Below are 24,291 nucleotides of genomic sequence, written 5' to 3' on the forward strand. Positions count from 1 at the left end.
GTAACAGGAATAAAAATGATATAGAGGCAGGCGTTATTGCTTTCCTTTTTATTCGGTGGGGGCCGACAGTAGCCTGACTGTCAGATGTTGTGCGGCGCCCCTCGTTGCAGGGGACATTATTTGATAGCGGATCCACGGAGGAATCTCCACGGTGTTGGTGGTCCACGATGGCGACTCGAAACAATGAATTTACTTCATAAATCTCAATTCAGCCGGGTCCACCGGCCAATTAAACTTAATCTCACCGACCACCGCCGTGGGGCCATTTGCCTAAGACGTATCGACGCGGAGGAAAAATGGAGGCCCACGTTTCGATATAATTGCCGCTTCCGACAAACAGCTGACGCGATCCACTGTATTTCATACATGTCTCTTTCTCTTCTTCGTATTTTTTTCCCCGAATCTTCGCCAAACCTTCTTCGTCTTTGTCCCGCAAAAACATCCTTCGAAAAGAATTCCGAGAAGGAAGCACCGCGAAACATTGTAACGGAGAGTCTCTGTCTCTCTCTCTCTCCTCTTACGTGTTACGTAATCGACCCGATTTCACGAATTTCACCAGCAATACGCGTTACGTGGCCAATTAGTTAGTTGAAAAGTTTGGTGAGAAGGACGCGTATCGAGGAGGACGACACGTCGATTGCCGTACACGTTCGATGATCGGATCGGATGGGTATGGAACCAATGTTTCGTAATAATTGGTGATCTTTTCGAAGCAACGGAGAGAGAGAGAGAGAGAGAGAGAAAGAGAGAAACAGTCTCTCTGGGCCGAAAAATCCGGGCGACGGGTTCCAGGAAACCTCTCCTCCCCGGAGTCGGTCTCGTGGAAACGTGGCTTCCACATATTAGCGAATCGTGGGATTTCACCGACCGACACACGGAAACATACCGACGACACGTGTTACTCTTGCGACAGACACCGACCTCTCTTCGATATTTTTGTCACTTTGGGAAAAAATTGTATAGAGTCGTAATTATATCGGTCTTTTGTGGTCATTCATCGTTCCCTATCCTCGTTTGGACACGGATAAATACGTGTTACACACGATCGTCTGCTCGCTTCATTGTGTTCAAGAATATATTCGGCATAGGAGGAGAGGAATAGCGAATATTCGAAACGAAAGAAGAGCGAGGTTTGAATGGTGTACACGTGAATTCGACGTGAGCGAAAAGCGCGACAGTAGCTGGAGGCGAGGGCAGGGATAATTAATAGCTTAATTTCGACCTATCAGGAAGTCGTTTCTCACGCGACCGCCGGCGACGCTTCGTTTCGGAGCTGGCTAAACGTCCACTTTACAGATATCGCCTCGACCCTCGAGGATACGGGTTTTTGCGTATAAAAGAAGAAAAAAAAAAAAAAAAGGAAAGGAAAGAAAGAAGAGGTGGAGTTGAAGTGGATCTTTTTCATTCTCCTTCAATGATAAATATCACAATTCGCTCGATCTTTGGAGCTTAACGCGGAGAAGAAAAAGCGAGAGAAAGATTGGACGATCGAAAGTTGGAAGAGAGTTCACCTCTTCGTTATCTATCGGCTGGTTAAACGAGCGAATCCTTCCGCGCGAGGCGGCGGTGCTTTTGGCAGGCAACGGAATTAAGATGTATCGTCGGAATCTGGTGCGGGTAATTTGCATCCGTCGCGACGCCTACGCGGCTTTCCGCCTCCGCGCTCGGGCCCACCCGTCTGCGCGGCCTAAACACACCCATTCGTTCGATTGTTCAGCAAAGTCTTTGAAATCGCGACCGATGCGAGCCTTGGATGGAGGGAGGATCCGCCGTTTAAATTGTTCTTCGTATTACAATAACGTACGTATGGGATTAAAACGATCACGGATCGTGAAAAATTGTAATGCGAATCGTGATGTTGTTTGTGTGAAAAATTGAATCGTCTGAAAGAGGAAAATAAATCTATTTGTTATGACAATAAATTTGAAAGGTAGATTTCGACACGATGCGAATCGTGATGTAGTCTGCGAAAAATTGAATCGTCTGTAAAGAGGAAAATGCAATTGTTCGATCGAAGATTGGATACTTTTTCGAAGGGATATTAATATTCTAATAAATAAATTTGAAAGGTAAAATTCGACGATGCGAATCGTGATGTTGTTTTCGAAAAATTGAATCGTCTGAAAGAGGAAAATAAATTTATTTGTTATGACAATAAATTTGAAAGGTAGATTTCGACGATGCGAATCGTGATGTAGTCTGCGAAAAATTGAATCGTTTGTAAAGAGGAAGATGCAATTGTTGGAAGATTGATCGTTTGGATACTTTTTCGAAGCGATATTAATATTAACATTAATATATAAATCTGAAAGATAGATTTCGATGATCGAGAATCGAGAAAAGAAGAAACGAAAGTTTTCGAAGAGCGGATTACTCGAATTACGGTTCGAGGAGAATATTTCCCGCTCTCCCTTTATATAGCTCGGAAATAAAAGGACGCAACACGACCCGGAACGCGACAACCGGATGCTTCAACCGAGTGTTCCGGCTCGAGAAGTGTTCCCCGTCATCGTCCAATTTGTGAGCCGTGATTTTTGTAGATAGAGCACGCGTGTCTTGCCGGATCACGATTTAATAGGGCGATCACCGTGATGCCCGGTGACGGATTTAAGAGCGGACAAATTTAGAGGGTACGTCACGGGCACCCGTCTCGGAGGAACGCTCGATATTTATTCTCATTTTTATCTCCGTGCTCCGTGGCCAATCCCTGTGTCCGCGTCTGTTGCATTGCATAAATAACACGACGAATTTAGAAAGATACGGAATGAAATTAAAAACTTGATGAGATGTAACAATGTGATTGTTCGATCATCGTGATCAAATTTAATTGCTCCACGGTATGTTTATTTATTTTCGTTTGTTTTCGAGAAACTAGATACGAGTTTTGACGAGAATTCGTAGAATTGGAAATTATTAGAATTATTAGATATTTGTTTGATACAGCGTAGATTAGTAGAGATTAGTAGAAAAAAAAAAAGAGAAAAAAAGTGGTACGTGTATATTCTTCTTTATTAAATTTTATCTTTATGCAGAGTCAATTTATACCACTTTTTTTTTTTTTTTTGATAATATTGCTTGAAATTACTTAGCGAGATGTTCATTCGTGTGAATTATAGACCAACGTACGGACATAATTTTCTTGTTAGGGAAGAAAGATTTGTTTCTAGAAGATGCTCGAAGCGTAAATAAAATTCCGGCAAACTGTTGGCTCGTTCAGGCGGTGAAGTGTTACATCACGGAGAACGATAATTCTGTAAAATGATGATTGATGCGTCGCCGTAATCTCTTCCATAGTGACGCGAAAGACAAATCTTGATAGCGATTTCATGTAAATGCGATTCATGCAAATTGGCCGGAATAATTCGCCAACTGCTACTATCTCGGTGCGTCGTCGACGAAAAACGGAAACAAAAAAAAAAAAAAAAAAAGAATCGAGATGTCCTCGTTTCGACGACGATGCACTTCAAAAACATTCATGCGACTCGTAAATGAAACATTTTCGAATTCCAACGCGTTCAAATAGTTATTACTATTATTATCGATTCCAGCGATTATTAAATTCACTTTCCCCTTCGTGCTGTCGAATTTTTCAAAATGGGCAAAATTATCGAGATCCACGATTATTAGATAAACAAATTGCATAAAATTGCATTCGTTCGTTACTTGCGGAGGAGGACAGATGACACGTAACACGGTAAACGCGTATCAGATTGTTTCCTGCAAATACGACAAATAATTTTCCCGCAACACCTGTCTTCGCCTCGCGTAAAATATTACATCCGACAATGTGTCGAGCTACATCCAATTTTCATAAAACGGAAATTCTAAAATAATCGCCTCGTACCTCCTTGAAGATTTCTTACGACTGTTCCAAGAAAGAAATATCGCGTATCGATGTTCCAATAACGATGGACGATGGATGAGAAATTAAATTCGAAAATAGAAGAAAAAGAAAAGAATTCGATTAAAAATATTCAAACACACCTGGCCGTCACGAAATCTCTTCTCTCTGCAGTTTTACGATTCTTATTCCATACGTTGCATAAACAACTCGATGACGACTCGAACGCGACTCGTCGTGAACGTGTTTAACCCCCATGAATACAATTGCGGCGATTCGAATCGGTGGATGGAATGGTGGCGTGGATCGGGTGGGTCGATTTTATGGCCTTGGCCAATGCGCACCGCGCCAGGGTACGTAGGCGCGTATCCGCCAATCCCCCCATACGTTATATTAACACATTAGGTCCGCTCGCGTGCCGAAACCCCGTAAGCAGTAAGTAACAATAAGCAAAGGGGGACCCCGTGGTCCCCTCTCGATGGCCGCGAGATGAGGATCGTGCGCAGAGAGAGAGGGAGACTTTCCTCTACACGCGTGTGTTCCTCCGCCTCCGCCTGCCTCTGTCGTTTCACGCCACTTTTCCTTTCGGCACTGATGGCTTGCCTAGGTTGGGAGTAGGCGCTTTGGGGTGAGAACCGGTCAGGGAATTGGAACGTTGGTATATTTAGAAAACGGTTTAGTTAGCCGTAGGACAAGTCGAATATTAGGTTAAGTTAACTTGCTTTGGGTTTGTTTCTCGTTTAACGATTCTTCTTTTCGAGATGAATTAGTTTGTTTGTGTAATAATCAAAACTACCAGTATTCGCAATACACAAACTGAAGCTTGACGGAATGAATTTCTGGAAACATTCTCGAAAACGCGTTTGGAAGTTTATCGTGCACGCTCGTTGTCACTATTCAACGCAGCCGGCTAATGCACCTGCCGTCCATCTTCCGAACCATTCCTCGAAACTTTGCATCTGACGCGCGTATACGCCACTTTCTCTCAACCCTGACGAACGAACGAACGAACGAACGAACGAAGAAACCCTTCGAGGACCCTTCGAGGATACGAAAAAAAAAAAGAAAAGAAAAGCGTCAGGAAAATTTTCGCTGTGACGAATGAATCGCGTCGTCGAATGTTCCATATTTCGCAAATAACGATGACTCTCTCTCTCTCTCTCTCTTTATAAATCTCGGCTCTGGTGAAACGAGAGAGGGAAGAAAGCGGCGGTTGAGAACCGCTTTGACCACACGCACACTCCTCGGTGGCTCCAATTAAGCGGGCAACATTAATTTCAACCACCCGGCCCGACCCCGCGGTTATCTCCTTCTCTCGTGCACCCGCCGTTTACTCGGCCCTCTCCTTGTCTCCCTTCTCGCCTCTCTCCTCGTCCCACCTCGCTTGCCGTCCCGGCTCGCTTCCACTCTCGCTCTTCCGCACGCACGCGCGCGCACACACGCGGAGAGAGACCTGGCTCACTCGCCGCGCATTTTTGCCTTTGTTAATAAGTGGACGTTGATAGTTCAATGCGATATCGTTGCGTAATCGCCTCGCTTTGTAGTGGACTGGCTCAGTGGTATTCAACGAGCTTGTTCCATTGATAGAACGGGCGGAGGGGAGGGGGATGATGAATAATTTTGTTTGAAAGGGAACGATTGTTGCGGATAGCGATCGAGTCAGTTGTACGCGGAAATTAAATATAGGCATCTGGGATAAGAAGAAAGTTTACAAGTTTCGGGAAGGGGTTGATAACAGGAACAGATTGTTATGCCAATTTTTATCTTCGAGTAAAATATTTATATTTGTGTATTTTCTCTTGCGAGAAAGTGATGTAATCTCTTAAGTTGAAGGATAGGTTAAATTTAAATTTGCTCGATTTCAAGTACGATCGAATGATTCGAATGATGCCAATTTGGAAAACGTTCTCGCTAAACAATTGCACCGAGGAAAACCACTCGACAAGTTAACCGAGCAAAAATACCAAACATAGCTCCTCCGCCAGTTCTACCCACGAGTCGAGTCGAGTTGAAATGAGTTACTCGTTTCCGGCCACGGCTCTTTCCCAGCTCCTCGGCTCGGGCGGAATCGTTTGAATGAAAGCGGTTAATAAGCGCAAAAAATTCATTGCTCCTTTATGCCAATTTGTTGGCGAGTTTTCTCGTTTGGGAGGGGGCCGCGGACGATTCCCGGGAAGCGTTATCGCGGGAAACAAATCCCCGATGAAAGGGGAAAAAAAGTTTTTCTTTCGCGAGAACCGTTTCCAGGTGGCCGATTCTCGCTCGAGGAAACGTTTATTGTTCCAACGAAACTTCTATATTTATCCATCGGTAAAACGAAAGCCTCGTATTTTGTTTCTATTCCCGTATTCTCCTCCGTCACGTCTCATTCCGGTTTTCCGTTTCTTTCTCTCTTTTCTTTCCTTCCTTCCTTCCTTCCTTCCTTCCTTCCTTCCTTCCTCCCCTTTTCTTTTTCTCTCCACACGTCCTCCTCCCAAGTTGAGCCGCTTTTGCGCGCAACACGAAGCCCGATACTCGCGATTTTCGCCGAGCCTCTCGCTAATTCGTCTCGGTCGGGTCGAGCTTCTGTACACAGAGGCGGGAGTGGTTTACTTTGTCTCGACTTTGGATCATCGACTTCCTCGAGACAATTCTCTCGAGGGAAAAGGGAGAGAGAGTATTATTGTATTTTCGAGTGCGAGGATGAAGTTGATTACCTAATGAGACTCTGGAACCTCGAATGGATCGTCGAGAAATTCGATCGAACTTTCATGTTGGACGGTGCGTCGTTCGAGGATCGAATGCGTTTGGAAGGAGGGAGAGGTGGTTTCGAGACAGGATGACGTTTCTAATGCTGAAACGGAGGAACTGGTCGCAAGCACAGTCTAATGAGATACTAATTGCACCGCATTCCTATGCTATTGACCTGACCGGCCGGGATCAGATAAGTCAGTCCTCGTTTAAGGGAAAGTGAAACGCGTTCCAACCGATGCATTCGCGAGATTCGTCGAAAATGTTGAGGAGTGAAGAGGGAGGGATCTGTCGGCGTGGCTTGATTCGGACAAGCCGAGTGGGGAGGCAAAGCCGTGATTAGTCGAGATGTTTGCCGCTTCCTTCCGCTTCCGCGCGGAAGGAATAGGAGCTATAACTCGAGGTACGATCGAGCAGAATTCGTGGTTGGTCGATAAAATTAGAGCGCCATAAGCGCGAATTAGAGAGAGGAGTGTGAGCTATTAATTTGGAGCTAATTTTGTCTGCTTCAATTTTCGATTTCGTTTGAAAATGTTTGTTTGTTTGTTTGTTTTTTGTCGAAATTGGACGAGACGGTAATTGGCCTTTGATCTTTTCTGGAGAAATAATAATGAGAAATACGACAAGGGAAGAGAAGAGCGAGGTTCGTGATCCAGGTCCTTCCCTTGATCCATTTAATCATCGTGATGGATCGATCCGTGGAAAATCTGTATATCCTTGGATCGTGAAAATCGTAATCGAGCTGTATCCATTTTCTAATTATTTCGTACGATTCCGTGCAATTCTTCCAAACGTTTTCATTAAAACGTCCGCTTATGTACACCGATCGTAATGTAATATCGGTTTCGCGCGGAATAAACGTGATTTATTGCGCGTTAATCCTATTAGACGGAACCGGTTAATTAACAATAATAGACGTTCGAACGAAGAACGTATTTATTTATCGAAAAGCCTGGATTGAGCCATCAGAGGACCATCGACCGAGCGCGATTTTGACGTCCAAATGGCCATCGTCCAAAATATCTGTTGTATTCTTTGAAGTCTCTCTCTTTCTTCTCCTCTATTATACAACGTGCTTATACATTAAGAAAGGATCGTCCGAATATAAGATCAATCGATCGAACAAGCAAGCAACGAACGAGTTTCGTGTCACGCGTCTCACGTCGCGTTTATATTTTATATTTCTCGAGTTCTTGGAGATCGTGCAAGATTTTTGAAATCTTGCGACGCGAGAAAACCATACATCGATGCTGGTTTTTCTTTCTTTCTTTCTTTTTTTAAGAATAATCGGAGGATCGTGAAATGAAAACGATCGTGGATAGAGAATTTGAAAGTTTTGAAAGATAAGAGGAAAATATATATCGTGGATTAATGATATAACGAGTGTTTTTTTTTTTTTTTTTCAGAACGTATATTATTTATAGAATAACCTAATAGATTTCCGTAAAAGCGAAAGCGCGAGCAACACATGCCGTCAACAGGCATGTCGGTGTCTCCTGCACGATTTGTAATTGTAAACGCGCTTAAATGGCCAGACGACACGTGTACACGTCACGAGTAAATGCATCACGTTATGAGGTACTCAAATTAACGACGAAGCGGTTAATTGATTTGTCCACGTTCGTCCACAGAATTCGATTTATAAAGTCGATGCTCGTACGTACGGCGCGAGTTGCATCACTTTATGCATTTCCATTATCGTAATAATCATTTTTATCTCGCGTCCTATGCGGTTAACTATTTTAAATCTCTGCGTTAGCCTGTGTAAATGAATCGTTAACGACCCGTTCTCAAGCCTCGTTTGTGCATTCGCAGATCGTAATTACGTTTAATCGCTATTCACGAAGAAATAAAGACTTTTGAGTTTTTTTTTCTTTTCTTTTCTTTTTTTTTTTTTTTTTTCTTTTCATGAAATTCTTCAATAATTAAACTCCCATCTTATCTGAATCTTCTTATATAACCATTTCAATTTCGATAGTTTTTCAACTTTTATTTCGAATAATTTCGCGTGTGAAAAATTTCAAATTTTTGAGGATCCCCGCTTTAAGAGGGGATACCCTGTATACCTCACCGTCACTCGATACGCGTGCGAATATATTTCGAAAAAGGAGCTATCTTCAACTCGAGAACTCGTCATTCGCCCCAAGATGGTATGAACGAGCGACTTGGATCGGCGAGCAACGCCCTTCAAACGTTAGGATTATTGAAAACGACGACGTTTATCGTGGGAACGGGTATCGGCCGATGTCGAATGGACAGCTATTCATCGTTCACGGAGAACCGTAATCGCTATGGATGATGGTTATTAATATCTTGGCTGGATAACTCGAACCGCATGATCGACGATATCGGTATGCATTATGATTTAGAAATCGGCCGTATCCCGCCATGGGATACGCGGGTAAAAGAACAATTCGATCGCGTGAAACGATCGAAAAGAATTTTCGATTCGATGTGGAGATAATACGAGTTTACGAATAAATGCATTCAAAAAAAAAAAAAAAAAAAAGAATAGAATATCTCTGAATGAATTCCAAAAGGCAAACGAAAGGAAGAGAAGATTAATAGAAGAATTACCTCAACTCGTCGAATAATTGGATTAATTTTAATCCAATATAACAAGGATAATTCGAATGGAAGCACGACACGTAACACCGATATCTTTTTATCGAACGATCAGATAAAGATCAGATTGTAACGATTCGTTGGACGATAACGGTCCAGTTTTAACGTAATAATTAATAAAGAACAACGAATCGAACGATTTCGCATGCATGGATCGAAACAATGTTGAACATCGTGCAACGCGTTGTGAATTGTCCGCTCTTTTATCTCTCGTATCTTTGATATTCGTCGCATACGGCGACGAAAGATCAACGTTCCGGCCAATCGATTTCAATGATACGCTCTATTTTTAGACACTGCGCGCTGTGTCAGCTCGCTTGATCGAACTGCGTCAAAACATCACCTCGAATTCCAAAGGGATTCTAAAGAGTTTGAAAATTCGAAATAAGGAATTAAAAGAGTAAAGAGTTTGTTCTTCTACTTTGAACACACACGCGCGTATATACGGTAGAAAATCTTTGAAGGCGGTTCGCAGTGGATTTCACACCGGAAGAACCGGCTCCAAGAAGCGGAGCCAAGAATGAAATCATTAATCGTCCTTTCGAGCAATATATTATTTACGAATTTCTATTCATCATCGTTCTTAATGTATGCCCGCTAACCATCTGCCCACTTTAAACTGCGAAATGGTTCTCGCGATCGCAATCGTTCCTCCTCCCCCATTTGTTACGTGTAAACAAATATCCGCCTGCCTCCGCGTTGAAATTGGCAGCCTCGCGAAGACGTGATTAAGCCGCCCGCCCCGATATTTCCGCGCCAACGATCGTACAAGACAATAACTAAGAGATCTAAAAATACTTTTTCCAATCGATAATCCCGTCCTTTCACCGATTTTAGAAACCCATATTTTCCCTCGTTAATTCCTTCTTCTCCGTTTCAATTCCATTCCCCTTATCTCTTCCCAGCTAATGGGTAAATTTACGATAAGACAAAATGGATTTTTATCACCCCGTTAAATTCAAATTAGCTAAGCATCGGTTTAATTTATTCGAACTAACGGGGTCGAAGGAAGATTTTTCACGGGGAAGATTATTCTCGATAATATTCGAACGAATCGAGCGTTGGCGATAAAATTGAAACGAGAGAATTAAAACGCGCACGAGCTCGAATTCCAAGCGTATTCGAAGTGGGGAGGAGGGGGGGGATTCGCGAGATAGATTACTGGAAAGAAAAGGCGAGGTTTTGTTATCCGATTTTTCTAAGATCGCGGGGAGAGGATTCGTTTGATCGAATCTTTATCGGCTCGAACAAAATGGAGGGAAACGAACAGAAGCGAGACCAAGGGAACCGCGCCTTAATGGAAACGAACTAACGACCCGTGGAAACGTAAACGCAGTCACGTAGCGGCGGGTAACGATCGGCCGGTGACCAATCAATGGTCATTATTTATGGTTATGGGTACGATCGCGGGGCACGACTGCTTTTCGTACGATTCCACGTACGACCCCCGCGTATTACGCCTTAACGAGTTGCCGTGTAAAAATGTGAGCGATCGCGTGGAATAAAATCGGCGGTTTACCCACCGTTTCCATCAAACCGTCCCGTTATTATTCCACCTTGGACGACAATGCTCCCGCAGCTAGATTCCAACCATTTGCGTGGAACGCGACTTTCGTGCGATCGAATACGCAGCACCGGTTTTTACCCGATCCTGATTCAACCTGTGTATCAAAGCAGCGAGTTTTCGAGTGTTTCTCCAAGAAACGAAGGCCAACGGCACGACTTTTCCATTCGTTATCATTATTTCCTCGAAACGAGTTGTTTCGGAAAGAAGAGAACGCAACGATCGAAACGGAGAAGGCGGGATCGTTGCCGATCGACGCGAAACGCGGCCAATCGTAAATCATTATCGTCGTTCCGTTAATTGACGTTAGGGCCGATAGGAGGTACGCGATAAATGCCCCCGCCGTTCCCTTCCCCCGTTCGAGGTTTATCGGCGGGGAACGGAGCGATCTCCACGCGAGAAATGGATAATTGATTATTATTAATGAAATGCTTGTCCACGATCATGCTTTTTTAACCGGTGTGTTTTTTCTTTTTTTGTTCTCAGGACGAAGTAAGTAACGAGCCACGACTGTTAAGAGGAGTGTACGTAAGCTCTCGTACGCTCTCGGCCTCTGTAGGCGGGACTATACTATGACGAAAACGGCACCCGGACGAACGTGAGCTTTCCCGAAGCCATTAATGTTCACGCTTGTTCCTTCAACCTTGGAACGACTATTATACTTTTCACGATCCATCGATCATTCGCGGCCATTCGTTTTATCCTTTCAAGCTTCTTGCGTCGAGAAGAGAGAGAGAGAGAGAGAGAGAAAATTACATCAAGATGCTCGGACAAAGATATATATATATATATATACACATTTATAAAATATCGAAAATAGTTTCTAGAAGCTTAAGTAAAATCGCGTTTCATCCAGCTCGTGAACAATAATTTTGAAAAATAATTTTCGGACGGATTACGTAATTACGCAATTTCGTTTTCAGAGAATCATCTCTTAAATTTTTTCCACCTGTATATATATATATATATATGTATATATATATACACAGTGATCGCATTATAAGATCTATACACAGCGTATACTTAATTTACCGGCCGGTAATTGAACCAACTTTTTTCCACCGCGTAATATTCCGCTCGCGGCAAAAAGCAGCCGACATGAAAATCACGGCCGGGACAGGTGGCCATCAATGGAGAGACGAAGAGATCTTAATTCCCCGAATGACATTTCACTCGTTTCCGCGATGTGAAAACTAACGAACTAACAGGTTCGAATTATCTTCGAATCTGACCTCCCGGATTGATATTGAATAATCTCGATCGGATGCAAACACGTCTCCGTCGAGATCCCGTCGAAAGAAACCGTCGATTCGAAGCTGTAAATACTTCTCTCGAAACGGGAGAAGAGAAGGCCGTGTCGACACACTTAGCCTCGTTTGTCCCGAGCAATAACTCAAACGAGGGCCTCGACTTGTCCGACGTGACGATTAGATTAGATTCGCGGAAACGAACGCGATCTTTCCTTTCGAAAAATCGAGCCAGTCAAAAAAATCCATTATTCATCGCGAGAGCTTGAAGAGTTTTCGAGGAAGGGTCTTGAATCGCGCATCGAAATGATTGCAAATCTGTATTCGATAGAATTATTCTTCTTATTTCTTTTCGTTTTGAACGAAGCATAAATATCCTTGTTGACTTCGTATACTCGGAAGAATCATTGAATCAGAAGCAAAGAAAAAAAGAATTCCCGATCTTATCCCATTCGTGGTCAAGAGAAAAAGGATATTCATAGGAACCAGTTATCCGCTCGAAAATTCCTTTGCGTGCGCGCAGAGATCCATTCTATCGGATTTCCCACGTGAACCGCGCCAGTATTCCCGATATTTCCCGTGCATTCGAATCCCCCCTGCGGCGATCGTTCCTTAATTGCGCGTTTAATTTCTCTCCACACGGGAGGCCAACGAAGGCTAATTAATTTTTAATAAACGCAAGGATATATCCGTTCGTACGTTTTCTTAAATCGTTAGCCGCGATTTAATCCAAACGGATGGAAAATCGGCCAAACCGCATAATCCTCCTTCATCCTTTCCTTCGCCCGATTTCGATTCTTTAACTCGTTCATCTTGCATTATTAACGACGATTATCGATTCGGCCAATTCGAATCGAGCACGATTGAACACGGGATAATACGGGATTCAGCAGAGACATCTGACCAAGGACGAGCGTCGTTTCTTTCGTTCAACAGGGATTCACGTGGAAGGCGATCGTTGGGAAAAAGAGATGGGTGACTCGAGTGGATAGTTTCATTAACGGTGATTTAAAAGAGAAACGAGGAGGCTGACTGGTAATTAAAAACAATAATGAAACTCTGGACGCGACGATCGTTAATTAGAATTGATAATTGCGAGCGAGGGATCGCGACACGCCGCGGGACAACGCGAAGGCTGGCCGGTATTGAGAAACTGTTCCTGCAAGCCGGTCTCTGTATAGAGCCGCGATAAATTTTCCGACCTCTTAATTGATTTCTGTTATAGGCAGAGCAACGTGCTACCTATAACCACCTTCCGATGGTATTTAAACGTTCGATACGAGCTTGTCCCTCCCCCTCCCCCCGAACAGCAGAAGAATCCCCTCTCGATCCAGGGAGGAATGATTTAATTCGAGTATACATTCGAAGATACATAAGAGAATGCTAACATAAACGAAGCACCGCTCCAATATAATCTTTTTTCTCCAATTTTCGCTAATGGACGAATTTCCAGAGCTGAATTTGATACTCGCAAGAAACTTGGAAAAGGGAGTGTTCATCCGTCGACATCGATCCCCTACGGACACCTGCGCTATTACAAAAAAAAAAAAAAAAAAGGTCTTCTTTTCAGAGTCCGCGGTTTCTCGATACGATACGATACCACCTGTCCCACTTCTGCCCCACTGGTACACAGCTCTCTCTCGTTCCACAGTATCGTTTAATGAATTCTTACCGTCCCTCCCTCCCCGCCCATCCGTCCTCGCTGGCAGACGTAATTAAAAGGAACGTGACGCGCAAGTTTAGTGGCGCTTTAAGACCGGGCTCGGATCATTGCACGTAGCCGCGGACCGCGATTCATAGCAGTGTGTACGACTCACTTCGCGCGGCCCCCGTCGATCCTCGCTCGATCGCGATCCGCACAGCTATTCGCGGCGATCGTGCCACTCGATCGTGTCCAACTTACGATCGTAATTATCGGCCGAGCTTTATGGGGTCCGCACGGCGTACACCGGTGGAATTCCAAGTCGAGAGCTTTCCTCTTCTTCTCCCCCGTGGATGGAAATGGAGGAGGGGGGTCGGCCTTTGAATCGCCGATCGACAGGGCAACGGTGACGATATACAATAGAAGTGTAATCGAGGATGGCCGATTACTTTCCATTCACCTTGGGAAAACTTGGAAAAAGCGTTCTGAAACGCTGTCCTCGTAGGTTCACGCCGTTCTCCGCGAGGTTTTGCAAGAACGATCGATAAATTTATGAGGACTCGCTTCGTTCCTCTCTTACGTTCGCTTCGAGGAATTCGCTGTAAACGGTCTCCTTTTCTGCCACGATTATTTTATTTCCCGAGATACGATACCGTAACGTACTCTGCGAGAGTAACGTTTCCAACACGTTCGTTCGTTCGTGGGGTTGGAGGGAGGAGAGGGAAGAAGAAACGAGATGCGTTTCCAAGATTGGCGCATTCTCTTTTTTTTTGGGGGGGGAATCGTGGAGAAAAACGCGGCACTCCTTCGCAAGAATTCGTTCGAAGACAATATTTGAATCGCCCGGTTTTTATCCACCCCCTCCCTCGAGAGGAAGATGATTTCGCTAAATCTAATGGTTATCGATAATGGTTAAGACGAATTATTTCCACGTTCTCTCCCCCCTTTTTCCACCAATCTGGAACGGAATTCCCATCCCGTGACAATCCAACAACCGATCGCCTCCGGACCAATTCGAATCGTGCCCCTCTCTTCTCTGGAGGACTGGCTCGCTCGATACCGGTGCAATTAAAAGCAACGTGACCGGCGAGCCAAGCAGCAAAACTGAAAGAGAACGATCCAAAGGTTTCTACGATTCGTTACGCAAAGGCTGGTTCGGAGGAAACCGAGTGTTCGAGCAAAGAGACGAAGGCGAGGCGCACAAAGAGGGATATTATCGGCCTAGCTGTCGCGGACGTGTGGGTCGTAGACGAAACGCCGTGGCAACGCCGACAAAACGTTCCGGATGACAGGACAATGATGAAGCGGTTTTAATTGTTCCGGACGAGTTTTTCCGCCAATCGAATCGCATCGGTAAAATTGCCGACGCGAATACCTCGAGGAACGTAAAAACCAGCGCCATTGTTCTTCTTCTCTACGCGGTGGTATATATAAGTTTCGATGTTTGCTCCTTTCTTCCTCGACGATTCAATTATCTTTCCCTTCGATCGAGCCGATCTTTTGCTCGATTTCGTCTCCTCCTTCGTCTTCGGACGACTTCCTAACTCTCCCGCGTGAAGACGAACTGCTACCGTTGTTCGGTGGTGACGACGAGTGACGAGAACTGACAATGACCCGCGGGCGTTAATCAAGGGTGGCGTTGAGAAACGTGGAGGAGAAACGACGAGAAGCGAGGTCGCGTCTTGAGCTGACGTCTAACTCAAGGAGATAGGAGGGGAGAGAGGAAATTAGTGTTCGTTCGTGGTCCCCGGTATGCGGGGTACTTTCGAGGGATGTACTCGCTGCCGAGTAAGAGGGCGTCTTAGCGTTATTGGTTTTACCCCTCGAGACGAGGAGGGGTGGTTGTTCCTTAAATGGAAACGGCGAGAGAGCGAGAAGTGGGCCCCCTGAATACCTCTTTCCTGCCACCGACAACGAGACTACTTCGCTTAAGTAATTAGACTGCCGACCGACCGTTCGTTACCTCGCTCATTTCCGAACGGAGAGGAGAACGAGAAACTGGCTTACGAGCCCTGTCGCTCTCTCGATCGCTTCCACGAATTTTTGTTGGATTGAAAAAAAAGAAGCTTCGTCTTTGGGGGGCGAGAAGCTTGAATTAAAGGTGGGAAATTCCGAGTTGAGATAGAGGTGCATAAATTTCATATCACGAAGATGATATGTATTTTCACCACAGCGAGAGAGAGAGAGAGAGAGAGAGAGATAGTCCATCATCATCCGTCGTTTTAAAAAACGATTAATTATAGGGAGAGTAATGATCCATCTTCACGCTAGAATCTGGAATATCTACTAATAAGCATGATCCTCCGGTCGAGGATCGGTAATTCGTGGAGATTTGTATAAAATGCATAAAGAAAGAGGTCGAGAGGCTTAATTATAATTCTTTATTCGAGTACGTACTTGGAGTCGATGCACATAATTTTTCCAGTTCGCGCGATCAAGGAGAGCGAGACACGGTAGACACGTTTAGACGAAATTGAAACTCTCGCGTATATATATATATATATGTACTTTTTCGCTTGGAACAATCAGTCGTTCCGCATGATTATCATCCCAGATTGCATCTCCTCGCCCCGCCCATAGGAATAATAAAAGTCGTGGCTTTCTCGTGTGTGTACGTGCGTGCAAGGTGTATAATCATTACGATATTTACGACGAGTTATTAACGTCGAATGGAAGCGTACTTATATCCCGCTTGACGTTCGATGAGCACGCCTATCCAATCGCCGTTTTGTTCCATTGTCTCGGGCGGCTTCCGATCGATAAATCGTATCGAAAATGAAAGAGATTTTTCTTTTTTTTTTTTTTTCTTTCGAAAAATTCCACGACTATTCACCACCGTGCTAGCCACTGCACTGACTTTTATCCAACGGTTTTCGTACCGTTAATCGGACGAGGAATAACAATTAGCACAGGTGAAAAAATAATTTGTTGCCTCTTACCGAGATACCGATTAATATCTCGAGAGTCGTAACAACACGTCCTAGTCGGTCTGGAGTACAACAACAATAAGGAGTTTGATTTACGATCGTGTTGTCTGTGTTAACTGCGCATGACCGGTGGTGGAGAGTACCGTGAAAGACTCTCGTGGCAAGACTCTTCGAAGACGGACGGAGAAGAAATCGCGTTGAGAAGGATTCGTGGGCCAACTCGTATTCCAACTCGTCGAGCGGACATTTATTTGGCACGGTGAAAAAGGCCACCTCCTCCTCCTCCTCCTCCTCCCTTAAGAACGAACCTCTCTTATTATTATGGCAGCAGTTGTACACTGAACGGGAAAAGCAGTTAAGACCGACTAGACAATAAAAGTTGTCGTAAAGTTTGTCACTAAGCGCGCGCCCATCCTGCCGCCGGTTCGTTAATTCCTCAGATTTATTGGCGCGTAAACTTGTTGAATCAATGTTCTTCGCGGCCACGGACGACCATTATGAGTCGTTACGTAAGAATAATTTTTTTTATATATTTATGTACGAGGAAAAATATTTTGCCCGAGGAAGTTTAGAAGAGAAAGGGTTTACAGGGATACGGTAGTCGACGCTTGTAACGGAAAGTCGAGCTTTTCTGGATGTTTTATTCGAGAGATTCGACGATATACGCAGTCGCTCGAAATATCTATCACTTTGGTAGCAGTGGCAATAATTGAACACATCTCTCGAAGGACGGATGCGACTTTTTATACCTCGTCGTCTCTAAACATAATTTAGCTTTTTCATCGCCTGTTTTTTCCCCTCCTTCATATTCTTTTCTTTTCCCGCTAGTTTCTCTAATTTGATGATATTTCAACGAGCGAGTTTTTGTCCTTTTCACCGATGATTCTTAATTGTAAACAAAGGGAAAGCCTCGAAAACACGAATAAAATAAACGCGTGCAAACGCGTTTAATTTTCAATATTCTACAAATACGCAGCCAACGCATTCTCCTTCGAAGGGATAAGATGGAAATTTTCTAAAATACTATCGGAAGGGATAATTAAAATAAACTCATAAGCTAAATGAATATTCGCGCGTCGCTGTATCGTTCGATTTTGTCCCTCTGACCGCGATTAATTACTAATTCTGCCGACATTTCGACAGATATCAGCTGACAATAGGATCGTACCGTGTTGCAGGTCCGCGCACGAGAAGGGTGAAGAGGTCGGACGGCCGTGGCAATGGCGGCACCCCGGAGGAGAAACGGCCGAGGACGGCGTTCAGCGGCGAACAACTGGCCAGGCTGAAGAGGGAGTTCGCGGAGAATCGATACCTGACCGAGCGGAGGAGGCAGCAGCTCTCGAGGGATCTGGGCCTGAACGAGGCGCAAATCAAGATCTGGTTTCAGAACAAGAGGGCGAAGATCAAGAAGGCGAGCGGGCAGAAGAATCCGCTCGCCCTTCAGCTGATGGCCCAGGGGCTTTACAATCATTCGACGGTTCCGTTGACCAAGGAGGAGGAGGAACAAGCGGCCGAACTTCAAGCGAAATGACGACAATAGGATCGATCGAATGATTCGGTTTAAGAAGATACAGAGTGAGATAGAGGAGAAACTTTGTTCGTTTCGTGATCTCGTGAGAGGGGATGGGATTTGATGATTTCTCGCGGTTGAACCGGTAGTAGGGGATGAAAATGGGTTTGTTATAAGGGAATGAACGTTGGTAGTTAGATAATTTAATAGGTTCCTCCTGTAAACTTTTTTTTTTTTTTTTTTGCGAAGGATCATCATTGATTGTCCAAAGAGATCGATACGTTTTTTCGTTTCATCGATCGATTGAGCGATAAATTCTTTCTTTCGGGTGATTGATTTCATCTCAGAAATCGTTAAATGAAAATTTCTCTTTTATCGATGAATAAATATAATTCGTACATTTATGAGTAAAATATATATATCGAATCGTCCGACGTTTAAATTAATTTTCGGAACGATACACGCAAAATAACTCTGTTTGGAAGAAACACGAGTGAATTTAACGTTCAATCGTTAGATACTCTCGATATTCTGAATCTCGGAAATGATCGAAGGATCGTTTAATAATGATCGGTCCGTTTCTATGCGATATACACGATTCGAGAATAATTTGTGGGAAAATTCAACGCCGCCGATCGAACGTTCAAATTTCATTTGTCTTCTGCAGCTTTAACCCGAGATTCTCTTTCTGGACGAATCGGGAAAGCTCACGAGTTTATCGGTTTCACGAATCGAATGATGGTGATCGTGCTCACGGTGATCGCAACGATAACTATCATTCGATCGACAAGCGAGGGGAGGATGAGGAGGAATCAGCACGCACGTTCCTATGAAACGAGTAAAAATTTCACGTATTTAAAAACCGAGCGATGAATGATGAACGGAAGAATCGCGTCGTTCGCGATTACGCGTGAATCGAGCAAGTCACGGTGAAATGGGTTGTACAGTGCCATTTGTACAGTTTTCTCGCGAACAATAGATCGAAGAAAAAAAAAATAATAATAAAACGAGACAGACAGTTCTTTGATAAAAAAACCCGGTACTCGAGGAATATGAGAAAATGGAGAAAAATCTTCGCTATGAATGCGTGAGTGCAAGAGAGAATGCCTGCGAGGAAGAGAGAAAGGAAATGTACGAAAGTTAGTTTCGTTCCGTTAATTTATTGTAAAAATTGTAAGATATTCGTACAATTGCGATGTGCAATAGAAGACGTTATACATACGAGGTATATGTACGAAGAGAAGTATAAATAGAAACGACTTATGTATAGGTTATATATATATATATAAATAAAAGATTGATAAATCGTCGTGTAAATAAAAACGCAAACTTAGCGAGAACGTCATCTCGATAGACTGTTTAAAAATAACTTAGTTATTTATTTACCTATGCTAATACGGAAGGCTCGATGCAATATCGGGCGCTTATACCTTGTAAGAATTATTTAAAGATCGAATTAAATATTCCCACTATCATGAGCCACGTATCGACGTGTTCACTATGTTCTATCTTTAATATCCATCCTGCTCCTTTGGTCCAGATAATTCGTCCGTCTATATATATATATATAGAGTTCGTTTACCGATCGGGATAAATGTTTTTCAAACATTCAGGCAAAGACACCGACGATGCTGTATGCTGATAAACGGTCGACTAAATAATTACGCGATACCAAGTAATTAACGCGGTTCCGTTCTTCGAATCCAAGTGAGATACGAGATTTTTTTTTTTTTCTTTCTTTCTATAAAATCCCACATTCGAGTTTACTCGAGATAGAAATACACCGAAACTTGGAATTCGATTATAAATTATACGCAAGAAGTTCTTCTGTTCAAGAAATTAACAAGAATGTGTTGCGCACATTGATTTATCGACGATTGCTCAAGTTTCTATCGACATACTATTTCAAAATATTCCAATTTTTATCAATTATTTTCGATTTTAACGATTTCAAAATATTAAACTTTTCCAATCTTCTCTGTAATCAACGATACCACAACACTCCGTTAAATTCCAAGGATTAACGAATGAAGAAGAAAAATAAAGCACAACAATGGAAACAATCAAAATATCTGTTAAGAGAGGGAACGAAATACAGGATGATCGCCGATCTCGGGAGCATTAACGCGATCGATCGCCGGTACTAGACGCGTGCTAATTAACACCGAGAAGGGAATCAATCGAGGCAGATGTTTATCGAAATCCATCGGCGCGACCCGTGGCGGGAGAGAAGGCGGGGGAGAGAAGGACAGTGGCGAGAGGCGATCGGTGTCGGGATAAAAGGTTTCGGGGCGGGTCGATTCGCATTCAGCATTTGGCGCATGCTTCCACCCCCGAGCCGTATTTCAGGCCCGTGCAAACCCCGTGAAAAGCCCCTCCTGCCGGCGTGATATCGATTGATTTACAGTCGAAAGGTGGCCATCGTTGATATCAAACCAGCCACGCCTACGTTTATACCCGTGAACGCGATACGCGTGCGTGTGTTGAACGGTGAGTGGTGTCGGTTAACGCACTTTATACATCATTTAACATTCGTTATTTCAATCCCCTCCCCCCCTCACCCTTATTTCGTCTCTCGCATGAATCGCTCGCATGTATCGGCCGTATTACGTACGAAGAATGAATAATTTGCTCGTATTACGGAATTATCGTTCGGTAGAAATTGAAAATTTCTTGAAAAGAAGATTGATCGATTCGAAAGACTCACCGAGGCAATGTTGAAATTACGTGGAACAACGGCCTTTGTTAGGGTAGGGATTTTGGAAAGATGGAAGATAGAGAAGTTGACTCGACGAATGAATAATTTGATCGTGGAAACCGACGTCCCTCCGATTTTTCACTTTCGACAACGGACTCGTCCTTGTCCTCGCCCCCGAAAGATCGTCCAGGATGTCCAGGGACCGGATGCGCCAAGATACCTGGTAAGTAATAGACTACATTAGTGTACAAGCTACGCGTTAGGATCCTCGTGATGAGTAATAAGGGGCGATTATTTTTTATTCTTATTTTTACAAAAGCTGCTGTTTCGAGGGATGGACGGAAGTTGGTTACCTGAACGAGTCCCCGCGATATTTTATTCCCTTCGAAAGCAACACCGTTGATTCGCTTTGTCAGCAAACGCTGGCGAAACGATCGTGAATAAAAACGCAACAACGCGAATAAAATTTCTTCTGCAATCTTTCCTTCGTAGGGCCAACATTCGTAATGGCCGGCCCACATTAATCGAGGGAGCGAAGAACCGATACGTCCCTGTCAGATTAGAATCGCGCCACTTGACAGACTCGCGCTTCTGTCCGTCCAGAATGCGCGAGGATCCGGCGGAGATTGGTTCGGGTCAAGCGCCGCGCAGGAGGCGTACAACAAACGATTTTTCGTGCCTCCTTTGTCCCGGAATCTTTACAAATGAGATACAAGAAAAGTGGAAGGCACGTGAGAAGCAAACATTAACCCTGTGACCGAGCCTGGTGTTCGACATTCCTGGCCGATCGTGCGCTTTTTTTCGTTTTCGTCCAACGCGGATAAGGAGCCACAAGGAGCTCGTTCGAAATTATGCATCCCCGTCTCGTAGCACACGTTAACGTATGCTTCGGAATAGCCGACGAAACGGACTAGATATCGATCTAGTAGGATTTTATCGATCGGATGATGCGCGTTCGAACATTATGCGAAACGAATAATCGGTGGGATCGTTCGTTTCCGTTTCGTGGGGACGATCTGATCCCCGAACGACACTTTTGTTTCGTCATCCGTTCTTTATGCATGCATGCGGCAAGCTTCTTTTCGTCTCGAACGGCATACAAATTCGTCGGGGATTACCGACGGTCCAGCCTCTGTTTACATACGAGGTCGACTCGGTGGAACGAGCCAGAGGCGGGTCTATCGGGTCTATCTCGCGCCATAAATCGCGAGGGGAAATCGCGCGTGGTCCACGGAACTCAATAAAGTAACGCGGAAGGGAATTATTGAGCTCAGCGTAATCAGCCGTAAATAAACGTGGTTGAATTCTGGCGTGGTTCGCGCGCGCCACGAACGATAAGCAAACCGATGGAGAAGAAAAGGGAAAAAACGTGGAAATAGTTTATAGATAAGGGGACGGTCGCTATCAATCGACGTTGCACTTACCGTGCTTGCATACCTCTCGTCGCGTTCTTGGCGTACCATCGATATATCCCGACTCTTACCCTTTCGTTCGATCGTATCTCAACCAAGTGATTTTTTTTCTCCACGTTATACCTCGCTTATATTCTGCCGTTTCCTTTTTCTCTTTTCTTTGTCCCTCCTCCCCGAGCCTTTTGTCAATGTTTCGTGTCCGTTTCTTTTCTCGCTTTTATCTCGTGAAAGTTGTTTTATCTCGTTTTCTTTACTTTACAAGGAAAATCTTTCTCGATTACGACTGATTTCCCTTTCCCCTCTTTTTCTTTGCGCGCGTGTATTTTTAATTTAATACTTTTTAATTTGTTCGACTCGAAAAAACGTCTCGAAACCGGGATCGGGATAGGTCGATGATCAGGTATGGAGGATTAAGAGGAGGATAATAATTCGTGGCGGCCGTGAGAGATCGGTAGAGCGAGATCTTCAAGGATGATCGTCGTTAGTGAACGGGGCATTAGTCGTACGGTAGCCGATGCCGATGGATACGCTCCACCGTCAGTGGGGAGCCAACGTGGAAAGCAACGTCGGGAGATCTGATGGTGACGGGTATTAAAATTAATGGTCAGCCGTGTACGCTGACGTGTCACCTTATACCTCCATGCGTCATTTTGATTGACCAATAAATTATCTCGTGGAAGGTCTCGCGCGTGCTTGGCCATCGCTGTTCTCGCGGTTCTTTGCTCGTTCGAGTAAAAGTCCGACCGTTGTGCAATTTGTTGCTCGTTTCACGCGGTGAAACGAAAGCATACTTGTACGAGCGCCAGGATTCGATAACAATCTCCTCCTCCCATATAGAAATTTCGAACGAGCGAACACTGTAACTCTGCGTACGAAGAGACGAGTAAAAAAAAAATAAATAAATAAAAAAAAAAAAGAAAAAACGGTGAAAAATCTATTACAATTACACGAAGGATATAAAGATCGAAAGAAGGAGTAAGAACGAATTTTCGGATCGTCGAAATCTCGAAACGAAAGCAAAAAAGATAGCATCGTATACGCGATGTAAATTGCATGCCGTGCAAAATAGCCTACCACTTCGAATAACATGAAATCCGAGGTATTATAGGTAAAAAGGATCGTGTAGAGATCGGACGATAAACGCGTGGCGACCGTTTGGATCGAAAACGGGCCAGACAGAGGGCCGACTTGCTGCGACAGAAGGAACAATAACGAACCCCCGCCCGTCTCGCGAATTTCCCCGAAACAGCTTGAAGCGGGCTTTAATGGCTCAATCCGCGTGTTCCGACAACTCGATGTGTGGGCCACCGGGTCGATGGTCCCCTCTGAAATTTTCTTCTGCTCCCGGTCCCCATGGAAGGCGCGTTACCGGCCACCGATGGGACAAAACTCGAGCGAGCTCCCTTGTTTTTAGTCGCGCCACAGGCCAAATGACCGGGACGCGGCACTCTCATGCATGAATGCAACGTCAGCTGCCATCCCGGGATATGGCGAACTCTTCATTAACCGTGCAAAGGGTTACGGGGAACGAAAAGTCGTCCTCGGTCGAGTGGAATGATTGCCCGATCTTTAATATCTCTACCTGGGCTGTAAATCTGAATTTTTAATTGCCACGCAACGAACACACGGGTTACAGAAAGTAGCAGGTTCGTGTCGAGACGTACGCGCGGTAGAGAAAGAAACCCGATTTCGAGCGAGCCATCCGCGATTTGAATTTCAATTTTGGAAGGTATCGGGTTGGTATCGATTTAACGATTTCCGAGAAATCCGTTGGACGAAGAATCAAGGCGACAACGCGAGGTGACGTTTTCGTATTTCGTCTAGGGATTTCCTCGTGAGAAATCGGGTCCAATTTATTCCGAACCGTCGTTACCATCGATGATCGACACGATCCACAGTGTGAATAGAGAACGAGACGAGACGTAAGACGATCTCGGGGCTGTCGACGATCCCCGATTCGGTGACTTTAACGAAAATTAAGTGAGATAGGTCCGGACGGGCCGATGCTTTTTGACAGCGGCCCGACTCTCCGCGGGAATCATAGGATCGGTCGACCGATATTTAGTTTCCTAGTGTCATGTCCACCTTTACGCGT

General features: G+C 44.4%; 1 protein-coding gene across 1 annotated transcript in view; it reads left to right on the forward strand.

Annotated features, from left to right (window-relative positions):
• Positions 1–19,564, forward strand: part of LOC100870410 (uncharacterized) — a 62,977-nt gene extending 43,413 nt beyond the window's left edge. Inside the window, exon 2 of the mRNA XM_086913975.1 lies at positions 17,755–19,564. Coding sequence (XP_086770101.1) covers positions 17,755–18,107 — 353 coding nt within the window. The 3' untranslated portion in view covers positions 18,108–19,564. The remainder of the gene's footprint in view (positions 1–17,754) is intronic.
• The last annotated feature ends 4,727 nt before the right edge of the window (positions 19,565–24,291 follow it).

The sequence above is a fragment of the Apis florea genome, unplaced genomic scaffold, assembly GCF_048593485.1.
Source record: "Apis florea isolate Af1SG1 unplaced genomic scaffold, ASM4859348v1 contig_3561_pilon, whole genome shotgun sequence".
Classification (NCBI taxonomy): Eukaryota; Metazoa; Arthropoda; class Insecta; order Hymenoptera; family Apidae; genus Apis; species Apis florea.